Source organism: Maylandia zebra, linkage group LG9 (genome assembly GCF_041146795.1).
Source record: "Maylandia zebra isolate NMK-2024a linkage group LG9, Mzebra_GT3a, whole genome shotgun sequence".
Lineage (NCBI taxonomy): Eukaryota > Metazoa > Chordata > Actinopteri > Cichliformes > Cichlidae > Maylandia > Maylandia zebra.
Window position 1 is genome coordinate 30,386,240 of NC_135175.1, and position 20,037 is coordinate 30,406,276.

The 20,037-nt window shown below is 42.5% G+C and overlaps 1 protein-coding gene across 5 annotated transcripts in view; it reads right to left on the reverse strand.

The window, feature by feature from the left end:
- Nucleotides 1-20,037, reverse strand: part of drosha (drosha ribonuclease III) — a 140,924-nt gene that overhangs the window by 6,513 nt on the left and 114,374 nt on the right. For 4 of the 5 annotated variants that reach the window (XM_014414118.2, XM_014414117.2, XM_014414119.2 and 1 more), the window contains 4 exons: nt 15,656-15,738; nt 14,025-14,128; nt 10,401-10,493; nt 9,365-9,411 (listed from right to left, as the gene is read on the reverse strand). In XM_014414118.2, coding sequence (XP_014269604.1) covers nt 9,365-9,411; nt 10,401-10,493; nt 14,025-14,128; nt 15,656-15,738 — 327 coding nt within the window. Of the gene's footprint in view, nt 1-9,364; nt 9,412-10,396; nt 10,494-14,024; nt 14,129-15,655; nt 15,739-20,037 lie in introns of those variants that run through there. The other variant, XM_014414120.2, reaches the window with a different exon arrangement.

Sequence of the window (20,037 nt, forward strand, 5' to 3'; positions counted from 1 at the left end):
AAACCACGACCTTCCACAGCAACTAGATCCGCTCAATGTAAGAGTCAAGGGTTATGGTTTTCCTTTCATGTAAGACCGTACTTTCTTTTTCCATTTTTCAATCTACAAGTGAAAGACTTTCTACATTTCAAGGCTTAGGTGTATGAAGTTTTAATGAACCTCTTTTTTGCTAGTGTGTTCAGTTTAATCATACCTGGTCTACCAGGTCATCTAGGCCAGATTATGCCAACTGTTAGGACAACCACTGCGCCAAGTAAAATAGCCTCTGAACAAACAGAACAGAAAGAGGTCACAGGTTCATTTTAAGGCCAAACTGAATAGCCTGTTTAATAACTAACAGCCTCTCCAATGTAAAACCTGAATTGTTGATAGAAGCATTGGATTACTAATGCAATGAGGAGACGAAGAGTTTGAAGATGAAATATGTTTAAGGGGAAAAAAGGGAAGCAAAAACCCATTAATTTAATGCATTTCACTCTTTCCATTTCCAGAGACCACATTGCACAACATCATTTCTAAATGCTTTCTATAGTCTTTTCAGAACTCGTGAATAGGACTTGGTATTTACGCTGAGACACATTTAAGTCATGATAAACTTGAGCTGAAGGTTAAAGGAGATACAGTAAAAGGTTTAGATTATTCTTTTATTCATCAGCCTGCATGTTGGAAATACGAGTTAATATAGAAACACTTTTAGCTATAAATATGACACTGGAAAGAACTGCAGGTATCTGGTGAAAATCTACTGTAGTTCTTAAGGTCTTTCTTGATGTCTGAGTAGTCTTATGGCGCATCAGAACAAATGTGAAGTGAAGTTTCATCTCATGGGTTTCTGGACCATTTTGAAATCCGCTATTATTAGCCCCTAACAGCCAATGGAAGAATTACTTCCTTCCAAAGTACAATCAATACTTGGAATTGGTTCACGGGAGGATATTTCCAGAACTTCTAAGGAAATCTTACAGTTTCCCTTACTTTTCTTCAAGTCCTCTATTTTGTTTTTCTCAAAGTTGAATATACACCTTCAGCTTCCTTTAAAGGGCGACAATAAGCTTGCAGATAGTGGGTGGTCTCAGTAAAATCCACAATCTACAGGAGAATCTCATCTGATATGCTATCACAACACTAAAGGTGAAATATATTGAACTTGCACTGATGCATGTTCGGCTCCTTTTGCCCCAAGTCGATTTGTGCCTTTGAATAGAAAACTTTACTATGCTGCAGGTCTAAACACACCATTAACAAAACGACAGTTTTTCAAATTCTCACTGCTGGGTCTTCAAAAAACAAGAACTTCATATAAAATAATATTCTCCTAGCCTGTTTGCCCAAGATGGACACAAGAATCATCAACATCAAGCTACAATTCAGCCCTTTTACATGGTTCCTACTGCTTAAGATAATGCAAAAGACCTTTTAAAATTATGATAGTATGAAATCTCAAGACCAGCTTTAGAATAACAAACATGGAAGCAGAAACACATCAATTTCTTGATGGTTTATTTGATAGTTTGATAGGTCTCATCGCCTTGCGTCAGGCTCTTGTTAAACATTAAAACAACACGTCCCAAATGGTACAAGCTTGCTGATAAGGTTTACTTTGCTAGAGCTGCATGCAAACAACATACCTTTTACATTTTAATAGGTATTGGTTTCTGCCACTGTTGCAAAATCTGGATTTAATAGCTAATTTTCATTGAATTTGCATGCTTGCTAGCAGAGACTGCATTTGCTCTGAAGGTCCCGACCACAAAACAAAATGAGCGTTTTGATTCTGCTGTTAGGATTTGCGTAATAAAGATGGAAGAGGTATTCATTGATTGGCTCGTGCTTTTTTAACTTAAGCAATTCAGCGATGTAATATCTTTGAAGGCTTTCTAAGCATCTGTAGGATTCTTGTCTTACCTCAGACCATGTTATTTAAAAATCCAGTGTGCTTCAGTACAGAGCCAAACAACAGAAAATACGGCAGTGTCTTAAATACTTAGGAGCTGTATCATGAGTAGATAATGTACATTATCCCCCAATAAATGTGAAAATTTAATTATTTCTATTGTCCAGACAGTGAACTCACAGCTGATAACATGGCGCCTTAGGGTTTTAGACAACTACTCGACTATCTGCTGTGGATTTGTGTTTTCTGCAAAGAGCTGCCGTCCTACTGCTGCAGACCCATGACCACGGCTGCAAAGATAAACCACAGGAGCACAAGTGAAAATGTTTCTCACATGTTGCTGGGACACATTAACCATCTGTGTTGCTTTTAACCTCCACTTTGGCGCTGATAAGCAGTAATTCGAAAACCATGAAAGGGTTTCACGTTGAAGAATGTCCCCTCTAATGTTGAAAAAAGAGAAGAGAAAAGGTGTTGTGCATTCAGATGTTTTGAAAGGATTTCCAGCCTCCTACATGTGAGGCTTAGGTTGCCTTTCAATTTAATTTAAATTCTTTGGAGAGTTGTTTAGGCATATGAAATATTTTAAAGATGTCACCTTGAGCTCTCTAGAGAGCTGTGAAGTAGTTTTCTTTTTTCCTGTCAGTTTATGGAATAAAGCATAATTGACCTTAGCCAGGGCTTCAGAACATCAAATTCTATAACTGATTGCCAGGAGGAATTAGCCATGAGCGAGTAAAGGCCATGCAGTGCTTTGGTCGTCCTCAACCAGTTCTTGTAATCAAAATTCAAGAACCTACTATGGCAGATGAGCCACTGCCAACCCCCCCCTGCAATTTCCATATAATATGTGTCCGGCTTGTGAATGGAAAAGGATAATGTATTCTTCCCCTTGCAACACTATAATTTGTCATTATGGCAACAGAGAGGAAAGCGTGTGATAACAGCAATATCCTATTAAAAAAAGAGAAGGAAAAAAATCCTGAAGAAAGAACACTGAGCAAAAAAAAAAAAAGCATGCTGAAAGAAACACACACATGCATGAACACACAGAAACACACAGTCTATTTCAATATGCTTTCGGTGAGTAAGCAACACTTGGTGAGCCTCGGAGAGAAAACTACATATTGCAGTTAAAATATGGAAATCAGCGGCATTTTTCCCTAGGAGATGACTTGAGAATAACCCACTCGAGAGGAAAAAAATAAATAAAAATTTGGCCATTTACATTGTTTAACATGCAGCACAAGAGCAATCGTCAAAGAATATGGTTGCTAAGGATACACAAGCCTTTTCATTTCAGCCTGTGTTGGGCATCACAAAAGCATATTGTGAATTCTCAGCCGTCCGGCGTTCTGAAGAAAAGCACCTTTGAGAAACGGTGCTCTTTGCATGCTGATCAGCTTTGGTTAAAGTGTTATTACATTCGCTCCGCACAGCTTTTTTGTTAATTGACAACATAGTAATTTCTCTCAAGGATGGAGGTTTGCAGTCTTGAGATTCAGGTGCAGAACTGGCAGTTGGGGGGCCTGCACAACAACGCGCTCTGTTGTGCCCACCAGCAGCAGTGCTGAGACGAGCAGCTGGATGTGGAATCTGTGATGAGAGATCAGCTCCCTCTTTTGTCCTTTCACTTCAGCATTCACTATTCAGCCAAAGTTTAAGGCTGTGAGACGACTTCACAATTGACAGAGCCGACTGAGCCCATCACCTGTACCGTTATCCTTGGCTTTAACTTTTACAGTTGAACACCATTAGACACCCAATATACTTACACAAAAATTATGATTCCATTAATGTTCATTGCATTGAACCCAACACATCACTAGATACGAGATCAGAAAAATGAGGAAAAATGAAAACCGTTTGGAATGAATCTACACATGTACTTTCGTTTTACTTAAATTGCATTGGAAAACACTATCTAACATCATTAAAATGCTGGTTAAGGTTAGCAATAAGGTTAGGGTTAGGGCTGGAATACATGGCTGGAACGTGCATTATAACGGGACCGTCATTCTACTGGATTTAATCCATAACCCGGTGCATAGTTATAAGAACCCAGCGTTCCTCAGGAATGCTGCGGGACTTGACAAATCGTCATTATATTATGCCTTGGGGAGTGAGAACGGGCTGCCTCAGAAAGCATCTGATGTAGTTCTGTTGGATTCATCGACCTTCAGCCTGCACTGGTTTGCAGCAGAGTGCAAACCAGTCAAGATAACAGTCAGCACCTGCGACTCTCGGTGCCTCCTCCGGACTGGTGGAGATAGGATTCCCCATGTGAGATAGTTTAAGGATCTTGGGATCTTTTAATGAGTGATGGGAAGGTAAAACAGTGAACTGCTCATGGTAAAAAGAGCTGGCCAAAAGGTGGAGCTTTCATATCAGCCATATATCTATATTCCAACTTCAACCAGATCTCTTGACCATAGGAGAATGACTGCAAGAGAAAGGTCATGAATATAAGCTGGCAAATGAGTTTGCTCTCAAGAAGCTGGGCTCATCCTTAGAGAACAGGTGAGGATGTTGGAGTAGAGCTGTTGCTCAAGGTGGCATCTGATTAGGAAGTCAACTGGGCGCCTCCTTTCGGAGGATCCCCGGTGTATAAGGACACCCTCGGGGTAGCCCCAGAACCTGATCGGGAGATAATATATCTTGTCTACCCCCGGAACATCTTGGAATCCCTCAGGAGGAAATGGAGTGTGTTGCTGGGTAGAAGGATGTCTGGAGGACCCTGTCATGGAATGATGGACGGATGCCTGTTTGCAACAGCACTTATCTACCCAGGATTTCTAAGGGAAATGCTGCAGAAAGAAGTCAACCGAGCTTCCTTTTGGGAAATTAACCCAGACTGTGTTCCTTCCTTTCTAGTAAAATGTGATTTCACTGGCCGAATATCAAAATTGAGAAAATTGAAACTCAAATGCGCTGACGCCCTATGATTCAATAAGACAGAAAACTACTGACTGAGACCATGTTTACTGACACCACAGACTAAGGGTGTCGAGGCAGTTTCTCCATAGATTTCCACAGAACTGGACTTACCTAAAGGAGTCACCCTCTGCTGGTCATTAGAGAAAAATGCAGCTTTAAAGCACTTCTGCACTGGCTTCCTTTTTTAAATATAAACAGCTGGAGGTAGAATCTGTGATGAGAGATCAGCTCCCGTCTAAGAGCTCAAGAACATACACTGGTCTATCACCATTCAGCTCAGGCACAATAGACCGAGTCCATCACCTACAGCTCACACGCACAACATCAGTCAACAAGCCAATAGTGTGCCTGTATAGCGGTGCTGATGAAGGGATTTTCCCATCGTGCCAAAGGCCAAACAAAAGATTCAAGCCAGTGAATGGAGATCCTGCATACTGTACTTTACTTTGCCTCTTTCCATCCAGTGCTTTTATCAAGAGATTAAGGGTTTTAGAGAGAGCTAAAGAAAGAATGCAGCTCCCCTTCCAGCTACTAGGCAGATTGAGGCTCCTACTCTTATTTAACAGATACCGTATTGTTTGAGAAACAAGCAGCTGTGAGGAAGCTGGGAAAAAAAGCGAATGGGAGGGGCTGAGCCATAGAGAGATGGGAGACTTTAAACAGACACTGTACTATCTGTAAGGATGAATGATAAATGCTTAAGCCGTTTCCATGTACATTTGATGTCGCCTAAGACCTAACGGTGCATGGTGCATGGAGCCCCAGGGCCTCAGAAACACTGCACCACCGGCTCCTTCTTTCTCTCCTTCCTCACGTCGATTTCGTTCGCCTACCTGGCTGCTCTCAGCTCGATTTGTTTGCACTCATGTTTCTTCCAGTCTGGGCCTTGGTTAACATTTAATTCTACCTTGACAGACACAGGCAGGAGACTGTCAAAACGCGGGCCATCAAATAATGAAATGTGAATCAGCTGAGCCACCAGCGGATCAGCTACAGACAGCACACACACCAAATATTGGGGCCCGGTCTCTTTAATGAGCTCTGAGCTGTCTGACTGAACACAACCATGTCTCTCACCTCTCTGACACCGCTGGAGCCGCGGATTCTGTCAGGCAGGAAAAGCTCTGCAGCAGAAACAAAAAGTTCAATCCTGCTCAAAGTGCTGCTGATACTCGAGGAGGCTTTAAATAAAACATGGAAATGAATCCTGACACGTTGCGTCGAGTTGTTTTCGATCCGAGAGTAACACAAGGTAGGACTGTTGTACACGAGGAGTAATGGTGTAAGCTAGTACTGCACTGAGGGCCAATAAGACAATCAATGACGAATTACATGACACCGGGGCTAATGTCCTTGATTAGTCTTGCTATGCGAACAAATGAAGCGAGGCTCTTGACAATCACATGAGAGACAATGCGGCTCCAATAGGAGTTGATGCGTCAGGCGGTTCTGCAGCAGATGAGCTCCAGTCTCATTATACAAGCTCATGGTCAGGAGACACACAAATCCTTCAAAGTGTGTTTGAACCCTGCTGACTGACCTTGCATATTTAGCTTAACAAAAAGAGGTTCAACAATGGAATTAATGAATTTTCTCTATGATTTCCAATACCAAAGTGATTCCTTTAAGCCTGAACACTAAGTTATGAATAATAAGGAATGATCAGCACACTGTATTTCATTTGAAATAAATATGACCTTTAATTAATGAGGCTTATCTGTGAAAGATGGAAGCGATTGGACTAAAAACAGGCAACAGTTCACTGAAGTTTTTACAGGCAGGTTTAACTGCAAGGATTTTCATTATTCATGGTCTTTTAAAACCATTTCATCAACATTAGTTCTCACAACTCGTGTCTTAAACGACTACAATTAATTAAGAATACCTCCCTGTAACGCAGCTATTATCGACAGTGCTGTGCAAAAGTCTCGAGCCTGAGCTTCTTCTGCTTTGAGCAACAGTTCTTCAGGGTTTCTTTAGACATTGGCAGCTTTTTCACTTATTTTCAGTCCAGGCCTTGTACCTGACCACTTTCACAGGAATGTTTTTTGTGTACGCATAACAGCGAACTTAGCAAAGAACCCATTTTAAATTTTATCTTTAGGCACTTTGTTACTACCAGCCTGTCACAAAAACACAATTTGTTCCCATTTCTTTAGCTGAATCTCTGAAAAATACCAAAGATAACACAGTTTGACAGGCATAAAATAGTATTTTTGTACCAACAAGGTGATTCCTGAAGAGCTATTAGCTAAAAACTTGGCATATCGCAGCATCGTGTGCAGAGCGTCCCCCCAAAAAATTTGTAGAAACTTGACAAGTGGAGGACAAAAGAAGAAGCGGCAGGCATAAAAAAACCCATCTACTGCAGATGAGCAGTAGCTGAAAGTCATGTCCTTAAGAAATGAGAAACGATTCAGAATGTACATCAGAATGTCACAAAGTCATTCTTAAGGAAAGGAAGCAGAGAGAAAAGACTGAGGTATGCCAAATTACACAAGAGCTGGAGTGAAAATCAGTGGAAACAGGTCTGATGGAGTGATGGTCTAATAACTAATAACTTTATTAGCAGCGCCCTCCTGAAATGCACCAACAACATTGAGAGTAACATCCTCCTCTCCGCCCCTTAATGCTCTCTGGTTACTATGGTAACGCGTAAATATTTCTTTCAAAATAAGACACGCAACTACAACACGGGAAAAGACCCAGGGAAACCGAGTTAGCGATAAAAACCCTGAAAACCATAAATTTCACACCTGAGCCTCAACTCTTGCGCCCTGGTACCAAACGACTCACGGACCGGTACCGGGCCATGGCCTGGGGGTCGGGGACCGCTTGGTTTGGGCCTGCGTTTCAGCCAGTGGTGTTGGGCTTTTGTCAAAACTAATGAAATTATGAGCACGACAAAGAACAATCAGATTTTGATCCACCGTTCAATAGCATATGGAAAGCATTTGATTGGCAACAGCTTTGTGTTTCGGCATGAAAAAGATCCCAAACACACTGATGATGCTGTAAAATCATGCTCAAACAGGAAAACACACAAATATTCCATGCCATTTTGCAAACAAAATATAAAGAGAGGTGGCTCAAGATCTCTGCAGAGTTCTGTAAATGTTCTTAAAAACTGCTCAGAGTAACATAACAGACAGGTCGGGTGTGAGCAGAGAGTACATCAAGCTGACGGCTGACTTGTAAATTAGTGGGTTTAAATGAAGTGACGGCGCAAAGTCAAAAAAAACTCTAGAACTGGAAGCTTTTTTTTGCGCCAAAGGAAGGAAGACTTGGAGAGATGATTTTAAATTACCTGACCTTTTAAAAGGCATTGCTAATCTAGTCACATGAAACAGCAATTTATGAGGGGGGAAATGTTCATTTACTAGGAATGAGCATCTATCAATCATGGTGACAGAGGTGTACACTGGGGAGAGGAAACGGGTGGAATTAAGGGAGGGAGGATGACACAGGAGAGAGACTGTGTGCTCTGAACTACGCCCCCTGATAAGGAGGGAGGGAGGCGAGGGAAAAAGGGAGCCAAAAGCAGAGGGAGAGAGGGAGGCTGAGAGAGCGGCTTTAAATAATAACACACTAATGCTAATGTTTCATAAAAAGCTAAAGCATGGGTGCGCAAACAGTATCAATCACAAGTGGCTGGAGGCCTCATTTAGAAGCCAAATGAAATCAAAGTTTGACCTTTCTGCCCTCTGCAAGTTCCACAGGCCTGTTCCAACAAAGCCATTTGTGTTCACCTCCAGCTAATTAGTTGAGTAAAGAACAAATTGTACATTTGATTAATGTGGTCACACAGATAGCAACTGAACCTGGTCCAAACATTACAACCAAACTCTTTCCACTCTCAGTTTAATGGAGGTTATTATGCCCACGTACGTATGCAGAGTATAGGAAGCAAATTGGAGGTGTTGGAAGAGGCTCGTGGATGTGTTTCTGAGAGCCGTGTAATTGTATTTTTTACTTAGCAGCGAATGAGACATTACCTATTTTCCTTAAGTGGCGTTTGATGAAAAGACAATGACAAGATGGAAAACAGCCAAGGAGTGAAGCAGCACGTAGGGGGACGCGTCAGCTGCACTCCTTCAAATCTGAAGAGGAGCGCTGAGCATAAGAGAGCGGAGCAGAGTGTGCAGCCTCGCTCTCGTGGTCTCTAAAAAGCGCTTGAAAACAACATTTTTTAAAAAATGCAAACTTTGCGTGGCTCTCGAAACAAACTTGCCGCTGTCCCCCGGGGATGATCGACGTGGTCGAGGATGCTTAGCTTCCCCCGTCTTTGTTTTATTGCTTCTCCATCTCTGGCTAGGCCCCATGCCTGTGCTCTGGGCTAGCACTTCAAACAACCTAATGTCCTATATGTTGCAGCCAACCGGCTGGTCAGGCCACAGCTCTCTGCCAGCCATCTTGCATACTGTACAGCCAAAGCTAATATTCAACACTGAGGCAAAGCATGTGAAGGGCTTAAAGTGTGAAAACGTTTATGTGTGTGTGGCGAGGAGAGGTCTTTGTTGCCGAACAACTCACATTTTTCGAGCGCATCCATCGCAGCTCCCATTTCTGCCTGTTGGATGCTAGATTAGAAATTTTTTTTTTAAAGAAAAGGAGACAGAGAAAGAGAGAGAAAAAGGTCTTTAGCATATTTAAAATGTCCTTTTTTTTGAATTCCTGTCAAAAAAGAAGAAGAAGAGAAAAATACCCCACAACCAATATTGAGAGGATTATCAAAAGTGCATTATATTTGTTTTCCAAGGAGCCCTTCTTCGCTAACAATCTCAGGTAACACGGTGCACGCATTTCCAAAAGGTAAGCCTATCGGCGGCTCTACGCTGGGCACTGTTTACTCCTGCAATTCACCATCCCCTCCTTATATATTATGTGGTGTGTGATCATAGCCCAGCAGTGGAGGTGGCTGGGAGCTTAAGTCATGTAAATACAAAAACAGTAAGCTGCCAAAGATTCTGTGGAAGGGACAAACTTATCGCCAGCTTAGTGCAAGAGAGAGCGGTTTCAAGTAGGGGGTCGTGGAGGGGATTTTCACATGTGTGTGTGTGGGGGGAAGGGCGAAAGATGTTTGATGGATTTAGGTTTCATTTCTCGCAGGCTCAGCTGCAGCTTTATCGTCAACCCCTCCAACCCTGAAAAGGCCTCGGCGCAGAGATTCACTTTCTTTACTTTACAAAAGCATGAATATGCGAACACACACAAAAGGTGTGCAACTCAACACTGAAGGGGGGGTTATAATAAAAATAAATAGATATGTGTGAACACAATAGCTCAGGTAGACCTAAACACAGCCCCAGCAGCAGCGCCGCCTCGTCAAGCTCTCCTCGGCAAAAAGTGATATTTCCATAACAGAATTTACATCGGATCAATAACGGATCGATTCAACTTTCATGCTGCATAATGTCTCTTGCAATAAAATAGGCCAGCCAGAGCTTAATTGCTATAATAAACACCATCAATAAAGTGCAGCCATTATTCTGGAGCCCATTAGCGGTGCATTGAGAAGGAGAACGCCTTGTCTTGTTTGTGTCTTATTATATTGTACCATCTTACTCACCTTGGGCCTTTGCCACAGCCGATTCGCTCTCCTTTGAAATACACGGCGACGGTGTAAATGCGCGCGTGCGACGGCCCCACCGTCTGCAAGGTCCTGCAAAATTCAACAGAGGAAGGAGGGCAGAGTTTAGGAATAATAAGAAAAAGAGAAGCATAAGGACACTCGGGGACACCGTCCTTCAGAGAAATACAAAAAAAAAAAGTTTTGAATTGGAACAAATGTAATTCGACTAAAGAGCGCTCTTTGAGAAGACGCACAATCCATCTGAGGGACACATAAACAATTTTTAAAGCCTCCCTAAGTCCCCGCACTCATCTTCTGACACCTAGATCTGAAGAGGAGTGTGGGGAAATAAATAAATAAATAAGTGACACGTTGAGAGAGGAACTGAAATAAAAGAGTGACAACAGTCTTTGAGAGACCTGTGAGTCTTTGGCGCGCTAGAAGGGTAAACAATGAAAACGCTAAAGAGGGAGCGATGACAAGAGACTATCACTGAAGTAATTTACAGATGTACCTCATTTAAAAAAGAAGAAGAAGAAGAAGAAGGAGCCAGATGTTGACTTTGTTTTATTTCTGCAGGGACATGTGTACAAGACAGTTGTTTGAAATGTTAACATTAGCATAAACATCTCAGACCCAAGCTGTGAGTCACCTAAATTATTCACAGACAATTTACTTATTTCAGGAGAGCAAATCCATTTTTAATGCAACGTGGTCACTTATGACACTTTATCAATAATTCAGCCCCCTTTCTCGCTTACAAATGAAGAAGCGCATAGCATGTGCCGAGCAAATAAGACTCCTGCGTGCGCTGCTTTAGCCAAATCTCGACGGGGAGAGCGTGTCACTTGGAATTATCGCGGCGCTAAAATAACACAAAAGGAGACGGAATAAAAGGGAAATCTACGGGGCCGTCGGGAAGTCGTTGGCGCTGCGTTCATGCTAAAAGCTACTTCCAGACTGGGGCCACTTTCTGTACAGTGCGAGATGGGTGTATATGTGCGCTCCCTGGTGTGTCGAGATGTACAGGAAAGTGATAGAGCGCGGGGTTGAGGTGTCGATCTGTCATCAGCCAGGCACATTCACCAGGGAACCTTTAGCAGGGGGCTCGGTACATTAACTCCTTTCCTTCTCCTTTTTTTCCCTGTCCTTTCCTGCCTCTTTTGGTAATTTAGTCTCTTTCTTTCCAACTCACACCCTAGTCTCACTCTGTGTTTCTCTACCCTTGACGCTTGTAAACAAATCCCGCAGACTTCGAAGACCGACAGCAAGACAGATTCGACGCCGAACAACTGCTCTATGAAATGCTATGAAAGTTGTATGAGTCTGGCTTATCGACCAACAGGGGTCAGGTCATCTCACGAGGTGGTCAAAGGAATGCTCAATATTACCGGCTGCTACTGTGTATACATCAAACATGGGGAAAGAAAGAAGTAATTACGCTCAAGGATGGAGGGGAAGCCTTCCATTCATCAGAGGCTGGGTTTTATGTAAGCTTGTGTCTCCTGTACATGTGGGGCTGTGTGAATTTTTGAAATTCAGGTCACCCAGGAGCTCTATTTGTTTCTCCTTCACGTTCTTGTGGGCAGTGGACTTGGAGAGGGAAGTGTTGATTGCGGTGTCAGAGCTGTGCTGTGTCAAAAAAAAAAAAAAAAAAAAAAATCGCCATCCGCTGGGCAGATAGACGGAATAATAAACACGGGGGACTGGAAAGACGATTAAATAAATACAAGGGAAGAGAGACGGGGAGGAAAAGGGGACAGATTAGATGCTGAATTGTGGAGTTCATTGTACGCCGAACCGCTCCGTCTCCAACCACCCGTGAGCCTCGAGACGACCCCCCCTCTTTTTTTTTTTTTCTGAGAAAACTGTGTTTGCCAGCTTCCAGTGGTGACCCAAACACTGCATCGTGGCAGCTCTCAAAAGCTTTCTGTCAAATGACACTTGCTCCTTGGCTTTTTTGTCAAATAAGAGATCGTTTTAGTTATCTTTTCTTTTCTCATCACAACAACAAAGACCTTTACACAGTTGTTCAAAATGTTTAGAGTCTGATGACGAGTAGTCTTGTAAATTATGTTTGTGCCAGTTCATTTCCCTGAATTTGTGCTGCAGCCCACGTGATGCCTGACCCTTCTGGACTGCAGAGTTGGGTTCACACTAAAGAGACTGATCAAGTGTACGGTGCAACCATGTGTATACACACTTAGATTAGATCTTTAATCTCAAAAATTGAATTTCTTACCATTGCTAATAAGATGTCATGTTCAAATTCAATATGTATTTTATGCTTAAAATGTTTAAGTGGCAGCACTTGAATGTATCTTAAGACTGCTTAAAAAAAAAAAAAAACTTGCAAAAATATAAATGGCTACTACATTAATCGAAATATGCAGCTATATAAAAAGTTAAAGGATTCATCACTGTATATAAGCCATAGAAGATTTGAAACTGCTCTGAAAAAATGAATGACCAAATAGCTTAAATAGCGTGAAGTAGTGTTTAATCAGTTAGAGCGGAGTTAAAGATGAAGATAAAAATCCTTGACCATGTGTGCCTACAATTCTAAGCATAAAGAAGCAATGACCAAAACAGTATTTACAAAAGAAAAGCACAAAAAAGGGAGAAAGGGTACCCTTGCTGCACTGCTTTCTGCTAGTCCTGCAGAAAGCTATGTTTAGACATAAATGTAAATTCGGCAAGTTAGCCACCCAGAATCCGCTCAGTAGTCTGCAAACAATTAAATTCGTTAGCAGGCAAGCTACGGTTAGCAAGCTGTGTGACTCTGTTGTGTTTTATAACATTTGCTGATAAAGACATTTTACAATGAATGGCTATTTAATGAGCACTTTGGTTGAATTAGCTGATATTATACTTTGCTAAGTTAGGTAGCTGCCTTTTTTCAGTATCCTGGTAGGTAATGTTAGCTTGCCTGTGAACCAGGCTGGATGCTAACAACCTAGCTTAACCAGATGTTAAGTTGAATGAATTCAAAGCTATTTTTAGCTGCTCCCTTATTCACAAGGAGTCCTCCACAGCAGGTAGCTCGGTACTGTTTGATTTGTGTCTCCCAGAATCACACTGAGGGACTTTTACTTGTTAGACAAATGTGCAAACCATGTTGAGTAGCTAGTTGGGCTAACTCCCAGGGGTTGGTTAGGTAATAAATCACTATTGGATAATTACTTCATTAGCTAAAGTTACAAAATAGCCAATATGAAATTCAAAACCATGTTTTAGGTATCTGAATTAGCTTTAGCTTGTTTTCTCAAGAGTTTTATTGTTTGTTTTTGTGCCCATGTGAAGTTTTTGATAAAGTTTTTGAAGTTCTAGGAGCTGTTTGATTCTTGACATTAGTAGAATTCTTAACTTTATTGATTCCGTACTGAATTGCCACTATGATGAAGCCTCGAGTTGAACAGTTGTCTCTGTTGTATGGTTTATGTCAATGAAGAGTGTGGCTTTCAGGTAAGAAACTTGCCTGATGGGGCCAAGAAATTACAACTGTTTAGTTTGTATTTAAATATAAACTAAGCACAAAAGACTAACCTCTAATCACACACTGGTACTTCTAGATAATGCCGAAAGAAATTTATGCAAGCCTCGGTAATATGGTGGCCTTACTTGTAGAGTGGGATATCAGGCTCCTTGCCCTCTGTTCTCAGGGTCAAACAACACTGCTGCAGCTGAGACTTGGGGTCGTTCCAGTCCTGGTTCAGAATGAACTCCTGCAACACACAAACAACACACACTTGAGACCAAACTATCTCTCTTCACCCACTCATTTCAAAGAATCAGAAACAATGAAAATGAACTGCAGTTACAACCGTTCTCCTTCACTCCTTCATGCTTTTATTTCATTCCTGCCATCTCCAAGCTTTTACCCCCTTTTGGACTTATTTGCGCTCTCTCTGACTGGCTCTCCATCTATGACTTGGCGGTGAGCACAAATCACAGGCTACTTAAGACAAAAGCCAATCCCCGGCCAGAAATAAAGAGCGTCTGGGAGTCTCCCAGGTGTGCAGCTCTGATACATTTCTCTTATCCAAGGGGGACTTCTAAAAGCCCTTCCATTAACAGGGAAGCAGTCTTGTCATAAAAAGGCAGACTTTGAATCCAGAACTGTCTGCTCCTATTAATTTTCTACAAAGAGTGCTTCTGCTTCTCTCTCGCTTTGCAGCTCCCTCGCAGCCCCTCCATCTCTACTGTTCTTGCTTTCGTGCTTTGCTTCCCCTTCTTCCTCCTTTCCGGTTTTCCTCTCTCCGGGGGGCATCCACACTCCTTTCGCTGAAGGCTGAGAAATTTGGCTGCAGCTTATAGCCTACCTCTTGTACATTTCGAGTGCGGTGATGCATTCACTCTCATGCAAACACCTTAACATGCATAATGGAGGGAAGAAGAAAAAAAACTGCGAACATAAGGAAAGGATTTATGTTCCCGGTTTTGCTTCTCTATTTCCATCTAAATTGGATGAAGCAGCACAGTTTGCAACACTGTGGTTTCCAGAGGGCTATGTAAGGAGACATGCTGGCTGTTTCACAACTTTTCTCTTGGAAGTGGAAATGAGGTGCTCTCTTGCAGCGACCATGACGCAAAGCTCAGCTCCTCTAGAGCTGGGGATTCTCCCTGGAGAGGCACACCAAGACAGCAATTAGCATGGCATATCAGACCGCTGCAGCAGCTTCACAAGGAGAGGTCCGCGCTGTGTGGGAAACTCGTACACGAGCACGCGTGTGTGTACGGACACCCGGTTTCAGTTTGTCTTTTCACTGCAGCAGCGGTAATAAAGGGAAAAACAGAGCTCTTCTATCTAAACTTAGACTTGAGCACTTAAGGATATAATGCCCGTCCCTTCCTAACGCGCATCTTGCCATTGAAGTTTTGACTGAAGCCTACTTATTCAGCTCTCGCAACACTCCAGAAGTGGATACCGTCAGCAACTTCAAGCACTTCTCGGATCAATAGAAAAACACAGACGACTAACATTAACAAGCCAATGCATGCATCCCAACACCGTTGAGATTCCCATTAAAGATGACTAAAATAGCCACCCAAGCCGCCATTGTGAGAGGCATTCAAAAGCCAAGCACCACTTCAGGCCACACGTCGATGCTAGTGCCATTAGGGCCCTGCCATTAGCTCCCCTCCTCATCATCTCCCCCCGGTTCGCTCGTTCCCCGTCTCTCTCTTAGGTGCTCGGCTCAGCAGCTCATTGATCAGGTGCGAGCGGTGAACAGCTATCAATAGGGACTCACCTTCAGTCGAGGGAAAAAGCAGACGTTCATGAATGTGTGCACGTACTCCAGGTCTTTATCAATGTAGAGAGCTGCGATGAAAGCTGCGAAAACAAAAGAGACAGAACGCCTTTTTAAACGAGAAAAAAAAAGGAGGTGGGTGCTTTGCTTTGTTTAACAATCAGCTCCATTTCTGCTTCTGTAGTAAATAAAACATTAACAAAGACCAGAAGAGAGACCCGAGCAGCGGCCTCCCTCGGCGAGGGACGTGATGTTAATGTTAACAATTGGAAAAGATGGCTCTGTAGCCGACTGTCCTTTTCTATCACACAGGAAATTGGAACTACAAGGGCCACACAGAGTTCAGAGAAACATGTCATATATAAGATAAAATTGTATGTCAAGCTGAATAAATAACTGGCGGCCTAACTGCTCTGAGAACAAAAAAAACCAAAAAACCGAAATGTAAGCAGAAGGTGCTGGGTGTCATCTTCATCTCATGGCTGTCCCTTTGTTTTCCCCTTCCATTAGATGCCACTGCATTCACTCATCCCTGTGACTAAGACAGTGGGACATGAGAGAGAAATAATAGGTAATATATTTCAGGAGGCCAGTGAGGGCCCGCTGTAGCTGCAGGGCACAACTGTTCATATACAGAAGAGCTGCACTCATCTCCAGCGCTGCCCCGCGTCCTCTTCCCGTGTCATCAACTCTGCTCCGCTGCAAACTTTTGAGGGATGATTTGAAAGGCAAATGATATGAAGCCCTGTGTTGTTTTGTGATTCATGCATTATGGTCTGTCTATTGAACGCTGGCCTGAAAAACATTAGTGCTTTTTAGTCTTTTTTTCCTCATTTAATCTACCAAACTGGAATGGCTCATTTTCTATTCCCTTTGTATCACAGTTCCTGTCCCTGCCTGCTCCCCCTGTTGGCCTAATGTGGACCGCAAAAGGTCTCCTCCAATTCTCCGTTTCCATTCTCCTCTGCATGCAAATCCCTGCGCTCATGTTCAGCTTACACCTTCCTATAGTTCACCATGAACTTCCTTTAATTGCAGGATTGAAATCAAGTGAATGTTATCTCTAGCTTAATTTATCGGATTTGATGTACACCTAGGTGCTTGAGGGTTGAGGGACATTTATATGTGATAGGTAGGCAATGAAAAAAAACTCGAGATCTGCCAGAACAATCTGTTACAGCCCAATCAATACTGGAATTTATTAAGGGCCAAACCCTCGCAGATAAGCTGATCTGAACACCAGCTCACGTCAGCTTATAAAGTGTTTTATTTAAGCTCCTCAGGCCTGTCTGTGCAAGCCGCTCAGCAACCCCCCTTGAGTAGGGCTGTATCGGGTATCAACCATAATCAAATTTAGTGATCAATTTAATTAAAAATACAGTGAATCTGCCTCACTGTCGTTTTATTTGGCATCTTCATTTATAACTTGTATGACAGACATGTATATTTCTGACTGCTGGCTTGATTTTTAAACGAGAGCTTAATGTTAGTGCACTTGAAGAGGCCTTTGTTTATTTCATCTTCTTATCTCCGCCCCCCACTGGGCGCTATTGTGGGTGGAAAATTCTGCTGTGTGTGCGGAGATCATGACGCAAAGCGGAGAAGACAGGAATGAACTATTTAAAACACAGAAAACAGACTGGATGAGTTAGGAGAACTATAGGTCTGAAGTAAAGAGCCGTGCAGATGTTATATATCTGTTTGGACTGACATCCGTCCACTTATGTTAATTACTTACAATAAAGCCAAATCATTTATCGTACAGTATGTCAACATGTAAGTGTCTCATCATGCTGGAAGTGAGAAATAAACTCTTTTCCCTGCGTGTTGTGGAGTTTTTCCTGTGTTTGGGTCACACATTGTACATTACGGTGGGTGGATAATGGGTACATGTTAACCTCCTCTGCCTCCCACACAGGTGGTGCTATCGGTCATCAGCGATCGTCCAGAGGGACAATAGGATGATCGGACTGTGGAGCACAATGCCCAACTCACCCTCCACCCCAGGTTCTCTATTTGAAGAACCACATCTACTGTCATGAATGCTCTGCTCCTGTTTTCCATGGATGTCTGTGGAGGTCCCGTCCCCCAAAACAGCGCCGCACCACCAAATTTAAGTTGCTGCAGGTAGAATAACAATCCTCTTACTGTTTAATGATATGCACTTGTGCTACTATATCATACGAGTTTAGTATGTATATGTAGAAAATTACATTTTACATGTGAAAAAATAAATCTGTCAGCGTAATGCAGTGGGAGGAAAGTATCGAGCACCACAGAGAGACAGCTTCTTAATGGCCTCCAGCATATATTTCCCATACAGTAATGGCATGTTTCCAATAAGTTACTATGGGCTGATTTATTTGCCTAGTTGCTTGTTGGCTGTTTCCTGGTTGTGATGGAGAGCGGCCTAGAAAAGGGCCATGGATTTCTAATTCGCTTGTCAGAAAAGAGTCTCAAAAGCACCGGTGACACGGGCTGATCCCTGACAGGCTTCCCACCCACAAACTCTACCAGATGAGTTTGACAGAACAACAGAAGTACCACCCTGATGGACTGAACTCTCCTCACTGTGGCAGCACCCCTGTTTACACCTTAAAGAGCAGGTAAAATTAACATAGGTCCTTATCACCAGAGCCACAGTAACAAGACTAAAATGCACAAATATGACCAAAATCATGAAAAACAGGTGGTCCAACACTAATTATATTGTACTCGTACTCATTATAATTTATACATACTAAAATAGATTTGAATGACAGTGGCAGGTGCTGCCTACTCACTGCCAGCGCCCTGGGGCACATTATTTTTCACTTCTTTGTTATTTCTATTTTTCTGTTTAGCTAATCATTAAAAAACAAACTCACTCTCTTTGTGTAAACAGCAAAGAGACAAAAGCACAAACCCACCACTTTTGAAGCACATATATTGGCTGTATTTTCAGCATTTTAATCTTTAGTTATGAGACACGCTGTCATGTGTGGTGTCAGTATCCATTTCCTGGTCATTTCCACATAGAATCCAGTTGCACATCGTGGGGATTAACTGCCCACTGCCACTGATAATAACCAGAAATACCAAAATGTCCATTAAAGCAGGAGCAGAAAAATCCAACTAGACAATTCACCGATTGTTTTATGCTTAGCTGTGGCCCCATAAACATTGCAGCGAACACAAAAATAGCTGCCATGGTAAGAAAACTATTATCTATAATACTGCAAGTAATATGGCTTGTTATGGATATGTATGAATGAAGTAGTGGGCCATATCTAAGAGACAGAAAGCCATCTCTCTAACAGACTGAAGAGCACAGTGATATTACAAACTCCATGTCTGGAAAAGACTTTATATTGGTGGTGCTATTTAAGCTGCTTTGCATCCCACCTATATATCATAATATATCATAATATATCATATTTCCAGCGGGTTTGGGTCCTCCCAGAAATCCTCCAAAGCAGCAGTTCCCAACCTTTTTTGCACCACGGACCGGTTTATGTCTGACAATAGTCTCACGGACCGGACTTTAAGGTATCGCAAATAAATACAACAAAATAAAACCGGTACCCCAAAAAAAGAAGATTTATTCCTAACACATGGGAAAAGACCTAGGCAAACCGAGTTAACGATAAAAACAATAAAAACCATAAAAAATAATTTCCCCCAGGGATCAATAAAGTATTCTGATTCTGATTCTGAAATTTCACACCCGAGCTTCAACTCTCGGGGCCTGGTACCAGTCCATGGGTTGGGGACCGCTGCTCCAAAGGGAAGTGCACAGGAAGCATCCTAAGCAGAAGCTTGAGTCGCCTCAACTGACTCTTTTCAACAGAAAAGAGAAGTGCGTCTACTGTGACCTGCTATGGCAATGGTGTCCAATCCCAGGCCTCAAGGGCTGGTGTCCTACAGGCTTTAGATGTGTCCTTGATCCATCACAGCTGATTCAAATGGCTAAATTACCTCCTCAACATGTCTTGAAGTTCTCCAGACGTCTGGTAATGAACTAATCATTTGATTCAGGTGTGTGGACCCAGGGTGAGATCTAAAACCTGCAGGACACCGGCCCTCGAGGCCTGGAGTTGGCCAAGCCTGTTTGCTAAGCCTATTCCACCATTTTTCAGCAGAGAGTCATGCCCTCAGATTGCAGGTATACTGACTCTTATCATGGCTGCAAAAGATTCCAGTGCATTTAAAGGTTGAAGGCCAAGCTCTGATGAAGATAATGAAAAACAAAACGAAACAGGATTGTTTTTTTTTAGGTTCTCGAGATAGATGGACAGGATCAGCCCCCTCCTACCTAGGGCTGATCCTGTCTATGAATATCACAAACAGGATAGGATATAAGGGGGAGTCCTAGAGGAGTCTGACGCTCACTGTAAATATGC